The 25,680-nt window shown below is 23.5% G+C and overlaps 1 protein-coding gene across 1 annotated transcript in view; it reads left to right on the top strand.

The window, feature by feature from the left end:
* The first annotated feature begins 280 nt into the window (after window positions 1-280).
* The window catches only part of LOC127156720 (uncharacterized), a 43,483-nt gene continuing 18,083 nt past the window's right edge, over window positions 281-25,680 (top strand). Inside the window, exons 1-7 of the mRNA XM_051099751.1 lie at window positions 281-291; window positions 2,591-2,633; window positions 2,698-2,756; window positions 2,895-3,050; window positions 4,871-4,932; window positions 16,673-16,795; window positions 16,867-17,021. Coding sequence (XP_050955708.1) covers window position 2,633; window positions 2,698-2,756; window positions 2,895-3,050; window positions 4,871-4,932; window positions 16,673-16,795; window positions 16,867-17,021 — 556 coding nt within the window. The 5' untranslated portion in view covers window positions 281-291; window positions 2,591-2,632. The remainder of the gene's footprint in view (window positions 292-2,590; window positions 2,634-2,697; window positions 2,757-2,894; window positions 3,051-4,870; window positions 4,933-16,672; window positions 16,796-16,866; window positions 17,022-25,680) is intronic.

The following is a 25,680-nucleotide window of genomic DNA, read 5'->3' as shown; positions in this document are numbered from 1 at the left end:
ACTGGTTGCTGACTTGCCGTGAATACCTGTAAATTTCTGTGTGTATATTTGACGCTTGTTTTACTCAAATGAAACAGTGAAATGCTTATGAAGTGACTCTCAGAGCAGTTCTGAGAACCACTGATCTATAATAGAGATATATAATGATTATATATAGATCAGATCTGAGAACCACTGATCCAGTTTGTTTTTAATGCTAAAACGCGCTGATCCTGCAGAGGGCGACAGCGATTCGCTGATTCACATTAATCACTTCCAGCTGAAGAAGAGCAGCATCATCATCATCATCAGGTTTCACACGATTAATTGATCAATATTAAAACGAATCCAGTTACACCTCTGATTATACACAAACACTGATATGTATAAAGTTACTTATATCGAAAATGACGTGGCACATTTTACCTCAGCGCAGCTTTTTTGTTGTATTATACACATTGTTTACCCTTAAATTCACCATCGTAAACATGGTTTTCAACACACCACAGTTAATAAAGTAAAACTGTGGTGTCTCTGTATTAATTAGTGTATTCTCCTCGCCATTAGCTGATCAGTTTGATGTTTTTCCTCAGTATTTTTTGACTTGTTTTTGCAGTACAAATATATAAACATCAAGACATTTACTTGAAAAGTGAAATAACCTTAGTTATTAAGTTTGTTTTCTGAAAAATACAAGTATGTTTTTGAACTTTAACTTAATTTAGATATTTGTTCTTGTTTTAAGCAAAAACTATATTTTAGAAAACAAGACTTCTGTAATTTTTCTTCACGTAAATACATATTAATTCAAGTATGTTTAGATATTTTTACTTGAAAATGACAAAAATACTAAAAAAACAAACATTTTTACATCATTTTGCGGAGAAAAATGAACTAAAAATTAAGCTCCACCCATAAATTATCACCAGTGCGGTGTAATATTGTACAAATTCTTACCAAAACGTAAAATAGTTTTTAATTGCTATTAGATTGTGTTGTGTTTACTGATACAACCAGCTTAATTAAAGTTGAAATATATGACTTTACATACATTAAGTCAAAAGTTTTTGAACAGTAAGATTTTTATTGTTTTTTAACGTCTCTTCTGCTCACCAAGCCTGTATTTATTTGATTCAAAGTACAGCGAAAACAGTAAAATTCTGAAATATTTTTACTATTTAAAATAACTGTTTTCTATGTGAATATATTATAAAATGTAATTTATTTTTGTAATGCAGTGCTGAATTTTCAGCATCATTACTCCAGACTTCAGTGTCACATGATCCTTCAGAAATCATGAAAATATTCTGATTTGCTGCTCAAAAAACATTTATTATTATTATTATGTTAAAAATATCCGAGTAGAATTATTTCAGGTTTCGTGACGAATAGCAGAAGAACAGCATTTATCTAAAATAAATAACTTTTTTTAACATTATAAATGTCTTTATCACTTATCACTTTTGATCAATTTAAAGCATCCTTTCTAAGTGAAAGTGTTATCTTTTTGGTGTTTTGTAGTTATATATTTATGTTTTGTTTTTATATATTTATTTTTATATATTTTATGTTTTTATGTATTTTATTGTTATATTTTTATATGCTTTTATATATTTTATTTTTATATTTTCTATAGTATTTTAAAATATATTAATTTAATTGTAGTTAATTTTTTTTTGTCATTTTGATTTGTGTTTGTTTTTAATATCTTTTATCATAATGTAATATTTTGCTCCACCTCCAAAATGGCTTTTCTTTAGCTGATATCATAAATCACTCTTATTAGTGTTATTTTAGTGTATTTATATACTATTATAGTTTTATTCATATTTTGAATTGTCTTTTAATTTCTAATATTTTTTTTTTTTTGAAGATATTTATTTATGTTTTGTTTTTATATATTTATTTTATATATTTTGTGTTTTTATATATGTTCTTGTTATAATTTTATATGCTTTTATATATTTTATTTTTATATTTTCTATATTATTTTAAAATATATTCATTTTATTGTAGTTAATTTTTTTTATTTTTTTGTTATTAAGTGAAAGTGTTAATTTCTATCAAAAAAAAAAAAATATATATATATATATTAAAATTATTACAAAAATTATACTGACTCCAAGCTTTTAAATGGTATAGTGTATAATGTTACAAAAGCTTTTTATTTCAGATAAATGCTGATTTTTGGATCTTTCTAATTATCAAAGAATCCTGAAAAAAATGCACTCGGCTGTTTTAAATATTGATAATAATCAGAAATGTTTCTTAAACATCAAATCAGCATATCATAATGATGTCTGAAGGATCATGTGACACTGAAAGGAGTAATGATGCTGAAAATTCAGCTTTGATCACATGAAAAAAAAATATTTTAAAATATATTCAAATAGAAAACAGTTATTTTAAATAGTAAAAATATTTTTAAATTTTGTAGTTTTTACTGCACTTTGAATCAAATAAATGCAGGCTTGGAGAGACGTCTTTAAAAAATATTAAAATCTTACTGTTCAAAAACTTTTGACTGGTCGTGTAACTGTACAACAGAATTAATAAACTCATGGTTATGTTAAATATGAAATAGAATCAAATCTGTTCTTCTCTCTTCTAGATCAAGCTGCAGTTAACAGTAAGAAGAATCAGATCAGTCATCAGTGAGTATTGAATGAATGAATGCGGTTGAAAATATGAGTGTGTGATTACGAATGTGTGTTTCAGTGACGTACAAGGAGCTCAGCATCAGACGGCTCTATGACAGACACGTTCGAAGAACACCAGTAAGATTATTGCACAAGTTTTTTCCTGTATATTCTCACTTTATCAGACTATATGAGCCGTAAAAGCATGATGCATCAAATATGATACTCAATAAACAATATTTTGTCTATAGGTTCAACAAACTGTTTCATTATCAGGTGCCGTATCGGACGGTGCGAATCGTGGCCAAACGTCCGTCCGTCTGCTGGCCAGAGGAGCACGACTACAGACGGATCTATTATGGAGGAGATCATGGATTAATTCATCACAGCGAGAAATTGCAGGAACACAGAGAGCGACTGCTCAAGCAGCAGGTGAGAGTTCAGCCAAATCTGTGACAGCACATCTAATGATCAAGGGGCAAGTTAGAAACAAAAGAGTAAATACAACTGCACAACTCGTCTAAGAATTTGATGATTTTAAAGAAAAGGTTTGGCTTCATTATCTTTTATCATAATGTAATATTTTGCTCCCCTTCCAAAATGACTTTTCTTTAGCTGATATCGTAAATCACTCTTATTAGTGTTATTTTAGTATTTTTATATACTATTATAGTTTTATTCATATTTTGAATTGGCTTTTGTTTTTGTGTTTCTGTTTTTAAATTATCTTTTTAATATTTTATAGTTATATATTTATGTTTTGTTTTTATATATTTATTTGTATTTATTTTTTATGTGTTTTTATATATTTTATTGTTATATTTTTTATATTATTTTAAAATGTATTCATTTAATTAGAGTTATTTTTTTAGTCATTTTGATTTATATATTTATTTATATATTATATATTTATTTTTATATTTTTTAATGTATTTTATTCTTATATTTTTTATATGCTTTTATATGTTTTTGATATGCTTTATATGCTTTCTTGTATTTTTATATACTATTATAGTTTTATTCATATTTTGAATTGGCTTTTGTTTTTGTGTTTCTGTTTTTAGATTTTTATCTTTTTTGTGTTTTGTAGTTATATATTTATGATTTGTTTTTATATATTTATTTTTATATATTTTGTTTTTATGTATTTTATTGTTATATTTTTTGTATGCTTTTATATATTTTAGTTTTATATTTTCTATATTATTTTAAAATATATTTAATTGTAGTTCATTTTTTTTAGTCATTTTGATTTGTGTTTGTCTTCATTATCTTTTATCATAATGTAATATTTTGCACCAACTCTAAAATGACTTTTCTTTAGCTGATATCATAAATCACTCTTATTAGTGTTATTTTAGTATTTTATATACTATTATAGTTTTATTCATATTTTGAATTGTCTTTTCATTTTTTATATTTTTAATATTTTGAAGTTATATATTTGTGTTTTGTTTTTATGTATTTTATTATATTTTTATATGCTTTTATATATTTTATTTTGATATTTTCTATATTATTTTAAAATATATTAATTTAATTGTAGTTAATTTTTTTAGACATTTTGATGTGTTTGTCTTTATTATCTTTTATCATAATGTAATATTTTGCTCCACCTCCAAAATGACTTTTAACTGATATCATTAATCACTCTTATATATTATTTTTATATACTATTATAGTTTTATTCATATTTTGAATTGTCTTTTGATTATATAGTTTTACATTTTTATATTTTTTATATTTTGTAGTTACATATTTATGTTTTGTTTTTATATATTTATTTTTATATATTTTTATGTTTTTATATATTTGTAATTGTAGTTAATTTTTTCTTTGTCATTTTGATTTGTGTTTTTGTCAATTTAATTAGTTTTTGCTCTATTTAGGTTTAGTCTTTTTTTGTTTTTAAATCTCAGTTTTAGCTTATATTTATTACTAATTATTCATTTTAGTGCTTCTACTTAAACTTATTTCAGTTAATTGCCAAGGCAATATTTCTTATTTGTTATCTAATATTTATATTTAATTTAATTTCACCTTTATATCAATTAACAAAGCTGTTAGTTAAAGTTAAAGGAAATAATCCTGCCTCTTATGATCTACCATATTCACATACAGACACTTTCACCATCCAATGAATTGCTAATGGATAAACTCAAGTCCTACCCTACCTTTATTTCCACACTGAATATCCCATTTCACTCATTCAGGTGTTGTAGTTTGAGTGTGACTGTGGTTTGTTCCAGCAGGAGGCGCTGTATTCCTATAACACACAAGAGGATCGTCCAGCAGGACCACAGGCCGATCTCAGGTGAGAAATGAACCGGCTCTCATGATTTCTGACCATCAGCATGTGTTTATTCTGACCACAAACGTACACTCGCACAGGCAGAGACTGTCAGATTCACAGGTAAAGTGATTTGCTTTGCTTGAACTTGTCATTTAGAGGCGAGCTGATCTGAACGAATCACCACAATAATACAGCAGCGTGTAAGAAACTAATTTAGATCATTTCTGTAATAATGAAGTGAAATTAATTGCACAGCAGTGTCATTGATGTGCTTTTATAGTTTAGATTAATATTTGTAACTTTTATTTATATATATATTTTTTTAGTTTAATTTTAGTTAAAGTTTTACTAATTTTTAAATGTAAGTCTACATGAATTAATTAGTTTTTATTTCAGTTTTAGTTTTAGTTCTTCAAAATTAACTGAAACTGTCACTAATTAAATAAAATAATTCTAATTCTAAATATTTCTTTTTATATTTTATTTTAGTTATGTAAAATATGTTGATTTTATTTCAGTTAACTAAAATGATAATCACGAAAAAGTTTTAAGTAATAATAATCACCCTGGTAGGTATGAAACTGTTAATATTATTTTTAATTAAACTGAAAGTATTTTAATGTCATAATGTCATGTTTTTGTACACATAATATTATTCAAAAACAATAAGTATATTATATTTATTTTTATATTCAATATATAATTGTATCTATCAGTGTCCATCTGAAAGCTCAGTGTGATGATGTTGTGTCAGATGATCTCCAGCAGGTGTCAGTAGAGCTCTACTGTATTTCTGTGCTGTGCTCATGAGGACTGGTCAGAGTGACCTTGTTTTAACTTAAAATGGCTTGTTAAAAACTCACAAGGCTCAGAACATGATGCAGTGAAAAAAAACGCTTAACCTTCTGGGCCTCTTCGGTCATTTTTACATTTTTAAAATGTAGCTTCATCGGAATTAAAATTCAAATTTATTTGTATAGCGCTTTTCACAATACTTAATTAGATGATACTCTGTGACATTTGTTGCATTAGTTATATGAACACACAAATGTGTAAAATAAAATTAATAAATGGAAAAATACACGAGTATACAAGTTCCTCTCACAAACACACACACATTCAGAAATTAACTGGTAAGACTGCAACAGAGCAAATTTTGGGAATATGTGAGATGAGGAGAGGAATTTTCTTGTATTTTAATGTTTGATTGTAATCATAATGCAACCTGATATTTATCTAACCAAAAATATCCAAACCTTGACAAAAAGTAGTCTTTTAGAATGTTTAAATGTAAATCTAAAAGCAAAACCTAATAAAATATGTAAAAAAAAAAAACAATGGTTATCCAAAAGCTTCTGTATGTATGTATATGTATATGGAGAGATATACAGGAGCTTAAAAAATATGTTTTTTTTTTTTTTTTAATGACACCAAATGGCACAATTCTCACTTTAAAAAATTTGATTTTTAAAAGTGTTCACTCTGTTTTAATGTGAAATGTTGCATTTATTGAAGAATAATTTATAAAATATTATATAAATAAATATATATTCTAATGGGGAAAAATAGCTCATTAAAATTGTATAAATATTGCATATTGTCATAAAATCCCTTCAGAATTCTAAATAATAATCAAAAAATGTTATTCAAAAAAATATTTTACAATGATTTTCCTGAAAAAAAAAAAAAGTTACATTTCAAGGCTTCGTCAGTTTTGACTGTGAAGGAGCCAAGTGTGACTCCTAAACGAAGAGGCCCAGAGGGTTAAATGTGATGTGAAGGCCATTTGAAACCATACATCTGAGTGAAATGTACTATGAGGAGCGGATTTTTGGGCGGGACTTAGTTAAATGAACTTGAAGGGGTGGAGACTTAGCTCTATTCATCGGTTGTTGATTGTAAGTTAAGATCTCAAAAGTGAACTTGAAGGGTGGGGTTTAATTATATGAGCTTGATGGGGCAGAGTTTACGGTCTGACTTAGCTCTTTGCGTTGGTTATTGATTGGTTGTTGGTATGTGGGTTTGGCACTCAAAGCAAAAATAAGCATTAAAGGGTAAAAGTTTTAAGGCGGAGCCTAGTTATATGGGCTTGAAGTGGTGGGGTTTAAGGCGGAACTTAACTCTATGCATTGTTGTTTGGATGTTAAGATGTGGGCGTGGCAATGAAAAGTAGAGGCAAAAGAGCATGAGCTTGAAAGAGCGTGAGAGCATGAAAGGGCGGAGTTTAAGGCGGGAATTATTTGCATGAGCTTAAAGGGGTGGGGTTTACTGTGTGACATAGTTCTTTGTGTGGATTGTTAATGAGTTGTTGTGAGCATGATCTTGACGGGGCGTGGTTTAAGGCGGGGCTTCGTTCCATGAACTTGAGATGGTTGGGGTTTAAGAAGATTTTCATAAGATAAAAAAACATTCATTTATAAAATAGAAAAAAGTTTCTTGTCAACTTCAACATCAAGATCTTGCTTCATCTAGTGTAGTCAAGTGTTTAAAATAATCATGTCTGTGTATTACGTGTCAGTTTACTGTGGTAAACGCTCAGTGCATCTATAAATAAGTGTGTTAGTGTGTGTTTATCAGATCTTCTGGGGTTTGTGGTGGATTCAATCCAGACCTCACACACTGAGAGACGAACAACTGCTGTTTATTTACAGATTCGGTCTCAGAGTCAGAGTGCTTTGGGAATGATTTGAGTGAATCATTCAGAGTGATTCATTTGCCAATAGGATATTGTGAAATGATTCACATGACCTTAAATGACGAATGGCGTCCTGTCAGGATTCGGCCGCCAGTGTCCTTTGAAGCTACAAAGGCTCCTGCTGGTTATAATGGTTACTTCGAATCCCTGTGCTCATCTTAATTATGTTTTATACTCTGTTGACTCATTGTGGTAATTACAGGTCTTTCCAGTCGCGCGCCGGTGCGATGCGGTCGTGACTGCACTGATGGTTTGTGTGCGTTTGGTTAATAAAAAGCAGCGTTTTGTGATGGTTTGGTGACCTCACCCTCTGCACACAAACACTGCGGCCTGCGAACGGGCGTTTGATCGTTGCACGGAGGAAAAGAGGCGAAAACAAGTCTCAGTTCACCCTGAATTTAAAAGGAAAAAAGGAAATAATAAGCAATTATGGTTTGTGTGAAGAAAACAAAGCCTGTATTTTTAGGAAGATTTTCATTATGCAATTATTTTCATGGCACGTTTTCACACGTTCTTTTATCAGTAGTTCTTGTTACTGTTATAGCCCGTTTTATCTGTATTATTAATTTAAATAAGCAAAACATTAAAGACAAGAATAATGTAGTTCTTGTAAAAAATATTAAATTTAACCGTTTAATTTTATCTTTTTTATTAAATTTAATTTTATATTAATGTTTTAGCTATAATTAAAGAACAAAGATATAAACATATTACTGTGGTAAATTACAAAAAAGTACAATAATGCATTTAAAATATATATTACTGTTGTAACTTAAATTGTAAATAGTCCTGTAAAATAAAATAAAAAATATAATTTTTTTAGTATTTAATATATTTAATGTCCTAAATTCTTCACATTCATTATTTTGGCAAGTATTTGAAAAATGCCGTAAACTTTGATACAGAAATGTTGAAAATTATGCAAATGTGTAAATAATGTGAACCTAGTGCAGATTGCATTATATTTGTTTATTTTATTTATTTATTTATTATATTATATTATTGTTTTAACTCAAATAAAAGAACAAAGTTATAAATATGTTATAGTTGTAAATTAAATTGTAAATAGACCTGTAGACTTAAAAAATATAATTATAATATTTATTTTAATATTTAATTTATTTGATGTCTTAAATTCTTCACATTCATTATTTTGGCAAGTATTTGAAAAATGCTGTAAACTTTGACAAAAATATTAAAAATTATGCAAATGTGTAAATAATGTGAACCTAGTGCACATTGCATTATATTTGTTTATTTATTTATTTATTTATTATTATATTATTGTTTTAACTCCAATAAAAGAATAAAGGTATAAATATATTCCTTTTGTAAATCAAAATGTAAATAGTCCTGTAGAATAAAAAAAATACAATTATAATATTTATTTTAATATTTAATTTATTTGATGTCTTAAATTCTTCACATTCATTATTTTGGCAAATATTGGAAAAATGCTGTAAACTTTGATCTACAGATATTTTGTAAATTATGCAAATGTGTAAATAATGTGAACCTAGTGCACATTGCATTATATTTATTTATTATTTATTCTAACTCAAATAAAAGAACAAAGTTATACGTCTATTACAGTTGTAAATTAAATTGTAAATAGCCCTGTACAGTAAAAAATATAATTATAATATTTATTTTAATATTTAATTTATGTTTATTTATATATTATTAATGTCTTAAATTCTTCACATTCATTATTTTGGCAATTATTTGAAAAATGCTGTAAACTATGCAAATGTGTAAATAATGTGAACCTAGCGCACATTGCATTATATATATGTTTATTTTATTTTTTTATTATAAAATTATTGTTTTAACTCAAATAAAAGAACAAAGGTATAAATATATTACTGCTGTAAATTAAATTGTAAATAATCCTCTAAAATAAAAAAAATATACATTTATAGTATTTATTTTAACATTTAATAAATTTAATGTCTTAAATTCTTCACATTCATTATTTTGGCAAATATTGGAAAAATGCTGTAAACTTTGATCTACAGATATTTTGTAAATTATGCAAATGTGTAAATAATGTGAACCTAGCGCACATTGCATTATATATATGTTTATTTTATTTTTTTATTATAAAATTATTGTTTTAACTCAAATAAAAGAACAAAGGTATAAATATATTACTGCTGTAAATTAAATTGTAAATAGTCCTCTAAAATAAAAAAAATATACATTTATAGTATTTATTTTAACATTTAATAAATTTTATGTCTTAAATTCTTCACATTCATTATTTTGGCAAATATTGGAAAAATGCTGTAAACTTCGATCTACAGAAATGTTGTAAATTATGCAAGTATGTAAATAAACTTAGCAGACATTGCATTATATTTATATTTTATCATTTATTTCATAGTTTTAATTTTATTATTTTTATTTACAAATTTTCACAATGTAATTAGATTATCATAAAAATTATCATAAAAATAAGTCACAATGCAATTTGTGGTAGTTGTCTCTCGGTTGTTGGTGAATTATGAGCTGAACATCAGGTTTGATGAGATCCACACGCTGGTTTGTGTAGTTTGTGAGTGTTTGTGCGTCTGGCTGTTTGGAGGCGTTTGTGGCTCCCCGCGGCGCTCGGACCCGAGCAGTTGTCCGTCCTGCTGTGTGTAAAGAGCCTGATGTTTGCTTTACTGTGTGTGTGTGAGACTCCCTGCAGATCCACGGCATTCAGATCCTGTTTGAAGTCGCCCAATTCATCCACACACACACACACACTCACCTGTCTGTCTTCTGAGTCCGAGAAGAAGCTTCTTCATTCTGCATTCTGACCAGAGACGCTTCTGATGAGAAACATGAGAGATTTCTGTGAAAAATGACAGTCATTTTAACAGGAAAATAATGTAAAAATGCAGTAAACTGTACTAAATATGCTGAAACGATATGTTAGAACTATATTATTCTTAAATTGACAAAGTAGTTGTATCTATATTTATTTATTATTTAATTGCTATTATTGTTTTATTTTATTTATATGTTAAACAAATTTAACAAATAGAAATTATAATTAGATTTATTTTTATTTATTTTTTAGATTTATTTCATTATTTAAATTTTATTATTATTTGTACATTTGTCTTTTCATTTGGACGATGTTTACTTATTGTGAAAATCTAACAAAATTCTTCTTAAAATTAAAAGAAAAGAAACTGTATAAGATAAATTAATTTATAAAGAAATGCAAGTCTGTTTTAGAACCAGTCAGATTAATTTCATTACTTTTATTTCATTCTTGAAGAATGAAGAAATGATGTTGTTAAACAAATTGAACAAAAACTAAATATAATTAAACAAATTTAATTTGATTTCATGTCAGTTTTAAAATTTATTTTCCAAATTATTTTTATTATTTTTATTTTTTACATTATTTTTGACATTACAGTAATTAGAATTTGAAAGATGTGTGTTAATCATTAAAACAAGTCACATTTCACCCCAAAATAAACAAAAGAATAGATGTTATATAAGAAAATAATATTTTTATTAAGAAATGTAAGCCTGTTTTAGAGTAATTTTATTTATTTAAATTTTACTGTAATGTAAAAATGTAATGTAATAAAATGTAAAAATAATAATTTAAATTAGAAAGATGTTTCCCGTTCATTAAAACAAAAGTCACATTTTACCCCAAAATAAACAAAAGAATAAATGTTATAAAAGAAAAATGATTTTATTAAGAAATTTAAGCCTGTTTTAGAGTCAGTAGGAATTATTTATTTATTGAAATTTTACTGTAATGTAAAAAAAAAAAGTAAAAAATGTAAAAAAAAAATAAATAAATAAAAATGTAAAAATAATAATTAAAATTAGAAAGGTGTTTGCTGTTCATTAAAACAGTCATATTTCACCCCCAAATAAGGAGATTATGTTAAGTTAAACAAATCGATTGAACAAAAACAAAATATAATTAAACTCATTTAATAGATTTTTTTTATTTCAAGAAATTTTTTTTACATTACAGCAAAAAAAAAAGTAATGTAAAAAAAATGTAAAAATATTAGGAAGGTGTTTGCCGTTCATTAAAGTCACATTTCAACCCAAAATGAAGAAATTATGTTAAGTTAAATAAACTGAACAAAAACCAAATATAATTAAACAAATTTAATTAGATTTTCATCTAATTTTATAAATTTATTTCCTAAATTTAGTTTTATTTTTTTAAATTATTTTAACATTATTTTTTACATTATAATTTGTTACATCTTTCTTTGATTTTGGGATGAAATATGCCCTGGATTTGACAGGTTGGAGGACATTTATTCATATTTGGGTCACTAAAGATGTACCAAACTGGCTGTGTTATTGTCTTGTGTTGTGTTTCTTGTGAGCGTCTGAAGGCGACTCTTCAGCAAATGGGAAAATGTGTCTGGAGAGTCTCAGAAAGCTCATTAAACCCCTCCATCACCTTCAGACCTCGCTGCTGTGTCGTGGGTCTGAGTTCAGCGGCGGGTCGCGGGTCGTATACGGCCGATAACCAAAGCCGTAAACGCGCGAACAACGAGCCCAACGCAAGAGAACAGAGCCTGAACAGCTGCGTCTGCACAGACACGACAACAAATCACACACATCACACGCCAAACCCATAAACCCCTTCCCTTACCATAATCATGCTGCTTCACTGCTCAGATTCTCACTAATCGATCAACACTAGTGACGTTTGCTTCATGCAGATTCGCCTGCTGCTATAAATCTACACTGTCCTGTATTTTATTGCTTTTAAACTAAATCTAGTGTCATACATGCTGTAAATGGAAACCTTATAATACACAGTAAAAATGCTCGTTTTACCTAATTACATACTTAATTCTAATGGCAGACATTATATATATATATATATATATATATATATATATATTAAAATATTATTATAAAATATTATAAATTTTATTCTCATTGATTCTTAAGTTTAAAAATATATTGTATAAATTTGAATTTAATGTTTATTTATTTACATTTTTATTATGTATCTGTATATATAATGCATATACATAATGTTTCATATTATAATTTTATAATGATTATTTTTACTATTAATAGTAACTATTAATAATTAATTAGTATTAATAATTAAAAGTAAATTATTTTACTGTATTTTAATTATTTAAAGCTTTATTTTCTTTATTGATATCATTAAGATACTATAATAGTTTTATGATTTTTTTGTTTTCATTTGAATAATTATTAAAGTTTCAGCTATTTTGCTGTTCATTTTGTAATTATTTTTAATATTTATTTTATTTTTTAATTCAGTCTCAGTTATTTAAGAAATATAACATGTAAAAATACTCATTTAAGTTTAAAAACAATTGTACATGTAATTGTTTTTGTTTATTTGTCTTTATTATATATATATATATATATATATAATGTTTCATGTTATAATTTAATAATGGCTATTTTACTGTTAATAATAATTATTAATAATTCATTAGTATTAGTTCATTTAAAATGACATTTAATTATTATTTTTTTTATTTTGATATCATTAAGATACTACAATAGTATTATAGTATATATTTCATATTATAATTTAATAATGATTATTTTTACTATTAATAATAATTATTAATTTAAAATGTTCATTTAAAATGACTTTATTTTACTTTATTTTAATTATTTAAGGCTTTATTCTCTTTATTTAAAGCTTTATTTCCTTTATTAGTTTTCTTATTTTTATATCATTAGAATACCATAATAATTTTTATTATTTTTTTATTTTAATTTTTATTTTAATATTTAGCTATTTTGTTGTGCATTTTTAAAAGTATTTTTATTGTTTTATTTATTTCAGTCTCAGTTATTTAAGAAATACAAGAAATATTACCGTTATGTAAAAATACTCATTTACGTTTAAAAATAATTGTATATTTTTTAATTTAATTTAATTTAATTTATTTATTTGTTTTAATTTTATTTATTAATTTATTTATTTCTGTTTTAATTTTATTTAATAATGATATATTCTTATAATGATTTAAATAATAATAATAATAATAATAATGGTTAATAATTAATAATTAATTGGTATTAGTTCATTTAAAATGTAATTATTTTACCTTATTCTAATTATTTAAAGCCTTATTTTCTTATTAATTTTCTTATGTTTATATCATTAAGATGCTATAATAGTTTTTGTGATTTTTTTAAATATTTTCTTTTAAATTTTCATTAAAGTTTCAGCTATTTTGTTGTGCATTTTGTAATTATTTTTAATATTTATTTTGTTTTCTATTTCAGTCTCTGTTATTTAAGTATGTTAAGTTAAACTAAATTAAAATGAAAAATAAAGTAAATTTAGTTTTTAATATTTTATTTAAGTTAAAAGTTTTATGGTTTTAGTTTTAATTCATTATAATAACCGTCATGCTAATGCTAAAGGAGGAAAAAATTAAACAAAATATAAAAACTAATAGACAAAAAGGGAGAAAATGCATCTGCGTCCAGAAGCAAAACCGCTTGAGAAACTCTGATCGAGACGGTTTTCTGAACAAGACCAAATGCAGACCAAGAACCTGATCCAGAGACGCCACATCTGCGTCTCATCCAGCACGTCTGCCCTCAGACCCTCCAATCCGCACAGAGGTCAGAGGTCATAGGTCAGAGGTCACCTGCCCGTGTCGGCGTCCCGGAGCCCGACAGACTCCACTGAACACTTAAAAGGCCTAAAACAAACAATTCAATTAGACTTAAGGAGAAATTGAGGGATTTCTCCTGCATTGGCCCTACTTAACCCGCATTAGCCGGCAGACGCACAGCTTCATTACAGTTCAGCCACTTATGAAACCGTTTTCCTTCACAGAACACCTCAGGAGGAGCTCAGCCGCGTCTTAGTCACTGATTTGTCAGTATTATCACTAGAGCTACAACACTTGTAATGAATGACACAGATGCATTTGCGAAGGAAACACGCTGTCTGCAGCAGGTAACTACAATTATTAGAAAAATATTTAAATATTATATAAATTATATGATTATAACATAAATGTATATAATACTTATATTTAAAAAAAAGTTATCAATGTTGCCCTGGCAAGCTGAAGCACTAAAATTACCAATGAGAAATAAATAAAAACTAAAAAATGATCTAAAACTAAACTGGAAAAAGGGAAAAAAGAAACCTAAATAGCAAAACAAATAAATGAATACATAAACAAACAAACACATAGTTACAGAAATGCATAACTAAATTACAAAAACACCCATATATTAAAATAAATAAAAGTTAAATAAATAAATAGTTAAAGAAATGCATAACAAAATGAGAAAAAAACTCCAATTGAAATAAATAAACACTTAACTTAATAAATAAATAAATCGTTAGTTACAGAAATGCATAATTAAATGACAAAAAGCCTTAAATGAAAATAAACGCATAAATAAATAAATAAATAAATACATACATACATAAATAAATAAATAAATAAATAAATAAATAAATAGTTAAAGAAATGCACTACAAAATGACAAAAAGCCGTAAAATGAAAATAAGCACTTAAAAATAAATAAATAAATAGTTACAGAAATGTGTAACAGAATGACAAAAATGCTTTAAATGAAAATAAACACTTAAATAAATAAATAAATAGTTATGGAAATGCATAACAAAATGACAACACCATAAAATTAAAATAAATAAACACATAAATAAAAAATATAAATAATATATAAAAAATATATAAATATATAAAATATATATAAATATAAAATATATAAAAAATAAATAAATGCACTACAAAATGACAAAAATGCCCTAAAATGAAAATAAACACTTATAAATAAATAAATATAAATAAAATAAATAAACACATAAATAAAATATATAAAATATGAAATATATAAATAATATACAAAAATATATAAAATATTTGTAAATATAAAATATCTAAAAAAAATAAATAAATGCACTACAAAATGACAAAAATGCCCTAAAATGAAAATAAACATTTATAAATAAATAAATAAAAATAAAATAAATAAACACATAAATAAAATATATGAAATATATAAATAATATATAAAAAATATCTAAAATATTTATAAATATAAAATATATAAAAAATAAATAAATGTGCTACAAAATGACAAAAATGCCCTAAAATGAAAATAAACACTTATAAATAAATAAATAAATAAATAAATAAAATAAATATTAAAAAAATAAACACATAAATAAAATATATAAAATATGTAAAATATATAAAAATATATGTAAATATAAAATATATAAAAAATAAATAAATGCACTACAAAATGACAAAAACGCCCTAAAATGAAAATAAACACTTATAAATAAATAAATAAATAAATAAATAGTTACAGAAATGCATAACAGAATGACAAAAATGCCTTAAATTAAAATAAACACTTAAATAAATAAATAAATAAGTAGTTACAGAAATGCATAATAAAATGACAAAAAATAAAGTTAAAATAAATAAACACTTAAATAAATAAATAAATAAATAAATAAATACTTACAAAAATGAAAATAAATACTTACAAAATTAAAATAAACACTTACATAAATCAATCAATCAATCAATAAATAAGTACACAAATGCATAACAAAATGACAAAAAACACCCTAAAATTAAAAAAAAAAAAAAAACACTAAAACAAACAAACAAACAGTTAAAGAAATACATAACAAAATGACAAAAACACCCTAAAATTAAAATAAAAAAACACTTAAATAAATAAGTCTAATTCAGAATATTAGTAAAATATAACACAATGTAAATAATACTCAAATAACACAGATCTGGAGCCAAACACTGTTGTAGCATTTCATTTTTTTCCCATTTATGATGTTAGTCAAAATTTCTGCAGCAAAAAACATACTGTCGTAAAGTAGTGTTTCATAATCATTTTCCAGTCTCTGTCTGACTCTTATTAAACAGACGGTTTGTGCTTCATTTCTTTTAAAACCTCTGTATGTAGAGAAAATACAGATTTCCCTGTAAATGAGCTCTTTGAAACACGTGTTTTGAGGAGTTTTCTATAAACACTCACCAGTGATTTCTCGTTGTTCAGGGTTGGTGGCGCTGTTTCCTCCCAGTCTGGGGTCAGAGGTCAAAGGTCAGGCCGTCTTCGGCCCGCATCCAGCGGAGGAGGAAAGGACACGCTCCTGCAGGCCATCGCCAATCTGAACAAAATGTGAGCAGCAGGTCAAGTGTTCACTAGTATGTGATGTTTAGAGACGCTACTGAAACGCTCTCTGCGATCAGGGTTGATGGTAAAGACGTCAGACGCGGGACTCTGATGCCCTTCGTCCGCCAGCGTTTACCTGAGAGCACATACGCCCCGTCCCGAGTGTGCAAACAGAAGCAGAACAGCAGCGGCGGGTCGCTCTCGGACGCTCGAAACTGCACTAAACAATCAGGTCAGACAAACCACAGCACTACTGTAATTCACATCTTATTTCACTTTTTACACATCAGTGCACTTTATGCTACCGGAGAAGTTTATAAACACATCAAATCCCTCTTCAGTTCAGGGATATTATAACTAAAAATATTTTATTTAAAAAAAAAAATTATTTTTGAAATAAATAAAATAAATAATAAATATTACCTGATATATATATATATATATATATATATATATATATATATTACAAAATGTAAATTAATAAAAACTTTTTAAACATGTTAAATAACAAATCTGCTAATTGCCATCATTCGTAATGATTTTTAGTATTTCTAAATTAGTAATAAAATAACTAAAATTGAAACAAAAATTAATAAAAACTATTTAGACATTAAAACAACAACAAATAAAAACAAATAAAAACAATTTCTAATTATTAATAAAAACTATAATAACATTAATGAAATCAAAATAATAAAAATAATTACTATGTAGTTTAAAATATATATATAAAAACGAATTTCAAATATTACTAGCAACTATAATAGTATATTACTGAAACTAACTAAAATAAAAAAATATAAAATTATCATTAACATTTTTTATTAATTTGTTTTAATTAAAAAATTATTTTTGAAATAAAATAAATAATAAATAATAAATGAATTTTAAAAATGAAGTAAAAAATATGAACAACTTTTTAAACATTTTTTTTTTTTAAATCTGCTAATTACCATCAATAATTTAATTAATTTTAGTATATCTTAATTAGTAGTAAAATATCTAAAAGTGAAACAAAAATTAATAAAAAACTATTTAGGCATTAACAAAACAACAACAACAAAAACAACAGAATTATCAAAATTACAAAATAATTGCAATAAATACAGAAAATCTGAAAATAAAAACAATTTCTAATTATTAATAAAAACTATAATAACATTAAATCAAAATGATAAAAAATAATGTGGTTTAAAATATAAAAACGAATTTCAAATATTAATAGCAACTATAATAGTATATTACTGAAACTAACTAAAATAAAAATATAAAACTATCATTATTTTTTTTAATTAAAAAGTATTTTATTTTTGAAATAAAATAAACGAATGTTACCTGAAATAATACATAAATTTATATATATATATATAAAATATATGAACAACATATTTAAAAAAAAAATCAGCTAATTGCCATCATTTGTAATTATTTTTAGTATATCTTAAAACGACAACAACAAAAGTATCAAAATCAAAAATAATTAATTAAAATAAATACAGAAAATCTGAAAATAAAAACAGTTTCAAATTTAAAAAAAAAAACTAAAAAAACATTACTTAAATCAAAATAATACTGTTTAACTAAAATTAGACAAGTTCATTACTGTGTAGTTTAAAATATAAATATAAAAACTAAATATTAATATAAACTATGATAGTTGATTTCTGATTACATGATTACTGAAACTAACTTGAAGTAATAAAATAAACTAATTTGGAAAAAAATGCTATACAGATTTTTTTTTAGAAAACTAATAAAAATAACAAAAACATCAAAATGAGAGAAATGTATTAAATTTAACATAAATACAGAAAATACCAAAACAATTCAAATGATTAATAATGTATAATGAAATTAGACCAATTAATTATTTTTTGTTTAAAATAAAATGAATACAGCAAATATAAAAATAAACACTAATTCAAAATAATAATAGGGTATTAATGAAACTAAAACAACACTGTTTCAGTTAAACTAAAATTAGCTAAATTATTATTTAGTTTATTATTATTATAATTATTATTTAGAAATTAGACAAAATATATATTTTTTTTATTTAAATAAAATGAGTACAGAAAATATAAAAACAAACTAATTCAAAATATTATTAAAAATAATAATAGTGTATTAATGAAATTAAAACAACACTTTCAGTTGAACTAAAATGGGTTTAATTTATTATATAATTAAAATTAAAATTATTACAGAATAAAAATTAAAAACAATCCAAAATATTAATAGAACTATGACAGGATATAAATGAAACTATTAATGAAATTAGACTAATTAATTATTTTTTTGTTTAAAATAAAATGAATACATAAAATATTAAAATTAACACTAATTCAAAATATTAATAAAAATAATAATAGTGTATTTTTTTGTTTAAAAAAAAAAACAAATGAGCTAAATTATTATTTATAAAAATTACAAACAATCCAAAATATTAATAAAACTGACAGGATATAAATGAAACTATTAATGAAAAATATTAAAATTAACATTTAAATAATTCAAAATATTAATAAAAATAATAATAGTGTATTAATGAAATTAAAACAACACTAAAATGGGTTTCAGAATAAAAATTGAACTAAAAATGAGATATAAATGAAACTATTATTTAGACTAATTAAATTTTTTGTTTTAAAATGAATAATAAAAATTAAAAAACAATTCAAAATGTATTTAATAAAAAAACAGTTTCAGTTGAACTAAAATGGGCAAAATTATTATTTAGTTAAATTAAAATAATAATAAAAACAATTCAAAATGTTAATAAAACTATGACAGGATATAAACGAAACTATTAATGAAATTAGACAAAATATTTTTTTGTTTAAAATAAAATTAATACAGAAAATATAAAAATAAACACTAATTCTAAATATTAATAAAAATAATAATAGTGTATTAATGAAAATAAAACAACATGGTTTCGGTTAAACTAAAATGAGCTAAATTATTATTTAGTTAAATTAAAAATTACAAACAATCCAAAATATTAATAAAACTGACAGGATATAAATGAAACTATTAATGAAATTAGACAAAATTATATATATATATTTTAATAAAATGAATACAGAAAATATAAAAATAAACACTAATTCAAAATAATAATAGTGTATTAATGAAACTAAAACAACACTATTTCAGTTGAACTAAAATGAGCTAAATTATTATTTACTTAATTAAAATTAGTACAGAATAAAAATGAAAAACAATCCAAAATATTAATAAAACTATGACAGGATATAAACGAAACTATTAATGAAATTAGACAAAATAATATATATATATATATTTAAATAAAATGAATACAGAAAATATAAAAATTCAAAATATTTATAAAAATAATAATAGTGTATTAATGAAACTAAAACAACACGGTTTCAGTTGAACTAAAATGTGCTAAATTATTACTTAGTTAAATTAAAATTAGTGCAGAATAAAAATGACAAACAAATCAAAATATTAAGTATTTTTAAATATTTTTTAAAATTTTAAAATATGTTTTCTTTGTAGTCCAAACGAAACTAAAGCTGCTGTGTGAGTGTTTGTCTGTGTTATATTGCTCCAGTGGCCTGAATGTTCACTTCACTAGTGTAATTCTAGTTTGCGGTGTGGGTTTATTTCTCACTGTGTCGTGTTTCGCGGCTGGAAAAGCTCCCGTCAGGCCAGCGTCGCTCCGTTGATGGTTTTTCCACACGTCCAGATGCTCCTGTCGTCCTCCGCCGTGAATCTGTAGCTCCATCTGCTCTGGAGAAACTCTGCGGATCGGATCGGATGCGGTTCACCGGTGCGGTTACGGCAGGAGAAACTCGAGCGGCCGCGTCTAATCGAACGGATCTGCTGCGGCCCGTCTGACGAAACCCAACGGAGGTCAAACGACCAAACCCTGTCTTTCTCTCACTGCGTTTCCATGCAGGTTTAGTGGTTAGTTAGTGAGTTAGTTAGTTAGTTAAAACCATCACCAACATCTCATATCACCCAAAAGGAGTCACACTTCAGAATGACATTAACAAACACATATCATGCTTATCAGTATTGTTTGGAAATTAAAAAAAAAAAAAAAAAATGAATTAATTAAAAATATATTGTATTAATTATAATACTTTTGTAATAAATTTCAAATTAAAATTAAACACTTAAAATATTAATAACAACTATAATAGTACATTAATGATACTAAACTAACACTGATTCAGTTTGACTGAAATTTGACAAATTATTTATTTAGTTTTAAATTAAAATGAATAACAATAATAACTATAATAGTATGATAATAAAACTAAAATAACATTGTTTCCGTTTAAGATTAGACAAATTAATTATTATTTAGTTTAAAATTAAAATGAATTCAGAAAATATAACAATAAAAATAATCTCAAATATTAATAATAACTTTAATAGTATATTAAGTTTCAGTTTAACTAAAATTTGACAAATTATTTATTGTTTAGTTTAAAATTATTTTTAAATAATTTTAATTATTATTAAAAAGTGAATACAGAAAATAAAGCAATAAAAATAATCTGAATTATTAATAATAGTTTTTATGGAAAATAATAAAGCTAAAATAACGTTTAAGATTAACAAATGATTGTTTAAATGAATACAGAAAATATGAAAATAAAAACTAATTTAAAATATTAATAACAACTATAATTGTGTATTTATGAAACTAAAACTATTTCAGTTTAAATAAAATTAGAGAAAGTATTTATTGTTTAGTTTAAAATTAAAATGAATACAGATAATAAAGCAATAAAAATATCAGAATTATAAATGACTATAATAGTATAGTAATAAATCTAAAATAACATTGTTTCAGTTTAAGATCAGACAAATTAATTATTACTTAGCTTAAAATTAAAATTTATGAAGAAAATTAAAAAATAATAAAATAATTGATGAAACTAAATAATAAAAATAAAAATTAACTAATGTAAAATATTAATAACAACTATAGTAGAGTATATTTATGAAAGTAAAACAGCTATTTCAGTTAAACTAAAATTAGACTAATTATTGTACTTACATTTAAAATGAATACAGAGAAAATATAACAATAAAAATAATCTTAAATATTAATATTAACTGTAGTAGTATATTAAGTTTCGGTTTAACTAAAATTTGACTATTTATTTTATTGTTTAGTTCAAAATTCAAGTGAATACAGAAAATAAAGCAATACAAATAATCTGAATTATTATTATTATTAATAACTATAATATTATATTAATAAAATGAAAATAATATTTAACTAAATTTATCTTCAAATTAAAATGAATACAGAATATATATATAAAAAAAATTTAAAATATTAATATCAACTATAATAGTAATAGTATATTTGTAAAACTAAAACAGCTATTTCAGATTAACTAAAATAAGACTAATTACTTATTTAGTTTAAAATTAAAATGAATACAGAAAATATAACAATAAAAATAATCTCAATTATTAATAATAACTAATAGTATATTAAGTTTCAGTTGAACTAAAATTGGACATCTTTATTGTTTAGTTTAAAATAAAAATGTGTTGAGAAAATATAAGAAATAATCTGTGATTAATAATAACTATAATAGTATATTAATAAAACTAAAATAACATGGTTTCAGTTTAAGATTAAACAAATTAATTATTATTTAACTTAACATTGAAATGAATACAAAAAAATTAAAATAATAAAAAATATTAATAACAACTATACTTGTGTATTTATGAAAGTAAAACAGCTATTTCAGTTTAAATTAAATTAGACGATTTAGTTTAAAATTAAAATGAATACAGAAAATATAACAATAAAAATAATCTCAAATATTAATAATAACTTTAATGGTATATGAATAAGTTTCAGTTTATCTAAAATGTGACAATAATTTACAGTTAAGTTTAAAATTAAAGTGAATACAGAAAATAAAGCATTAAAAATAATCTGAAATATTAGTAATAATTTTAATGGAAAATAATAAAGCTAAAATAATATTTAAGATTAACAAATTAATTATTATTTAGCTTAAAATTAAATGAATACAGAAAATATAAAAATAAAAACTAATATAAAATATTAATAACAACTATAATTGTGTATTTATGAAACTAAAAAAGCTATTTCAGTTTAAATAAAATTAGACAAATTATTGATTATTAATAATAATAATAATAATTAATATATATATATATATATATATATATATATATATATATATAAATATATATATATATATATATATATATATATATATATAAATATAATTGATATATATATATATATATAAATTAAATGATAATATATTAATACATTAAAATAACACATAATCAGTTTAAGATTAAACAAATTAATGATTATTTCGCTTAAAATTAAAATATAAAAATAATATATATAAAATAATTTAAAATATTAAATTAAATTAATACAGAAAATATAAAAATAAAAACTAATATAAAATATTAATAACAACTATAATTGTGTATTTATGAAACTAAAAAAGCTATTTCAGTTTAAATAAAATTAGACAAATTATTGATTGTTAATAATAATAATAATTAATATATATATATATATATATATATATAAATATAATTGATATATATATATATATATATAAATTAAATGATAATATATTAATACATTAAAATAACATTGTATCAGTTTAAGATTAAACAAATTAATGATTATTTAGCTTAAAATTAAAATGAAAATATAAAAATAATATATATAAAATAATTTAAAATATTAATAACAACTATAATTGTGTATTTATGAAACTAAAACAGCTATTTCAGTTTAACTAAAATTAGACAAATTATTTATTTAGTTTAAAATTAAAATAAAATAATAAAAAATAATCTGAATTATTAATAATAACTACAATAGTATGTAATAAGTTTCAGTTTCACTAAAATTGGACAAATTATTTGTTTAGTTTAAAATAAAATGAATACGGAAAATCTAAAACTAAAAATGAATATGAATTATTTATAACAAGTTATGATTGTTTATTAATGAAACACTTAACACTTTCCTTTTCACTAAAATTGGACAAATTATTTATTGTTTAACTATAATAGTATATTAATAAAACTAAAATATTGTTTCAGTTTGTAAAATTTTCATCACTATTGATGAGTTGCAGTTTTAATCCGATTCATTGAAATGAATCATCCAAAAGAATCGAATCACGGAAACGAATCAGTTCTTCTCGCCACTATGTTTGAACTGATTCATTGAAATAAACTGTCCGAAAGAACCAGATCATGAAAACGAAATGAATTCAGCTTTTCAACACTATTAACAAGCTGCAGTTGTTTTTTTTTAACTGAAACGTACCGTCTGAAAGAGGCGGATCATGACAATGAATCAGATTCTAAAGATTCCCAGTGGCTCTGAATCGATTCTTTTTTAAATTGATTCCCAGCCCTAGTTCAGAACAGTAAACTAAACCACATAAAGCAGCCAGAAAAGGTGATGTCTTTTATTCTGTTTCATTCAGGCGTCTTTAGTGCTTCGGGTTTAATTGGACACGTCCACTCGTCCCGTTCCAGGCTCTTTTTTCAGCCTGTGAACTTTAAAGTCATTATTTATTTGGTGTTAAGAGGGTCGGCTCACAACAGGCCTGTGTTTTGTTCCCGTCATCGCTCATACGGCCTCACTTTTACAGACACGATAAAAGCTGAAGCAAACAGAAGCCGTTTCTTCTGTCAGACTGCGCCGCTAATGAACCAAACCTGATCGCATAAAGAAAAACATCACGCTAGCATGAAAATACTGCTACAATTATCAATTCTTAGACAATTTTCCATATTATCCATATCTATCTATCTATCCATCTGTTTATTATATGTGACCCTGGAGCACAGGTATATTTGTAGCAATAGCCCAAAAAACAGGGTCAAAATTATTGATTTTAATTTTATGCCAAAAATCATTAGGATATTAAGTAAAGATCATGTTCCATGAAGATATTTTTTAAATTTCCAACCATAAATATAAATTAATTTTTGATTAGTAATATGCATTGCTAAGAACGTCATTTGGACAACTTTAAAGGTGATTTTCTTATTTATATTTTTTATTTAGAAAAAAAAGACCTGTTGACATATTTATATTTTTATATCTATCTATCTATCTATCTATCTATCTATCTATATATATTACAATTATATAATATAATATATGTCATAATACAATTAATATAATATAATATAATATAATATAATATAATTAATATTTATTAATATTTTGAATTAGCTTTTATTTTTATATTTTGTATATATTTATCATATTTATATATGTTTTACAGTTATATAATATAATATAATTAATATTTATTAATATTTTGAATTAGCTTTTATTTTTGTATTTTATCTATATATATATCTATGTATGTATATATATCGTATATTTACAATTATATATATGATATATGTCATAATATAATATAATTAATATAATTTAATATAATTAATAATTATCAATATTTTGAATTAGCTTTTATTTTTGTATTTTATCATATTTATATTTTGTACATCTATATTTATGTATATTTACAATTATATGATATAATATATGTCATAATATAATATAATTAATATAATATAATTAATATTTATTAATATTTTGATTTAGCTTTTATTTTTATATTTTATCATATTTATGTTTTGTATATCTATATCTATCTATCTATCAATCTATCTATCTATTATATTTACAATTATATAATATAATATATGTCATAATATAATATAATAAATAAAAACAAATAAAATAAAATAATAAAAACAAAAATTAAATAAAATTCATAAATGATCTTTATTTACCTAATTTTATTAATAAACCATTTACTTGAATTCAGTGTTTTTTTAATGTCAATTAATTT

Source organism: Labeo rohita, chromosome 25, assembly GCF_022985175.1.
Source record: "Labeo rohita strain BAU-BD-2019 chromosome 25, IGBB_LRoh.1.0, whole genome shotgun sequence".
In the NCBI taxonomy this organism is placed as follows: Eukaryota; Metazoa; Chordata; class Actinopteri; order Cypriniformes; family Cyprinidae; genus Labeo; species Labeo rohita.
The sequence above is the reverse complement of the archived record's forward strand: the minus strand, read 5'-3'. Positions and strand labels throughout refer to the sequence as shown.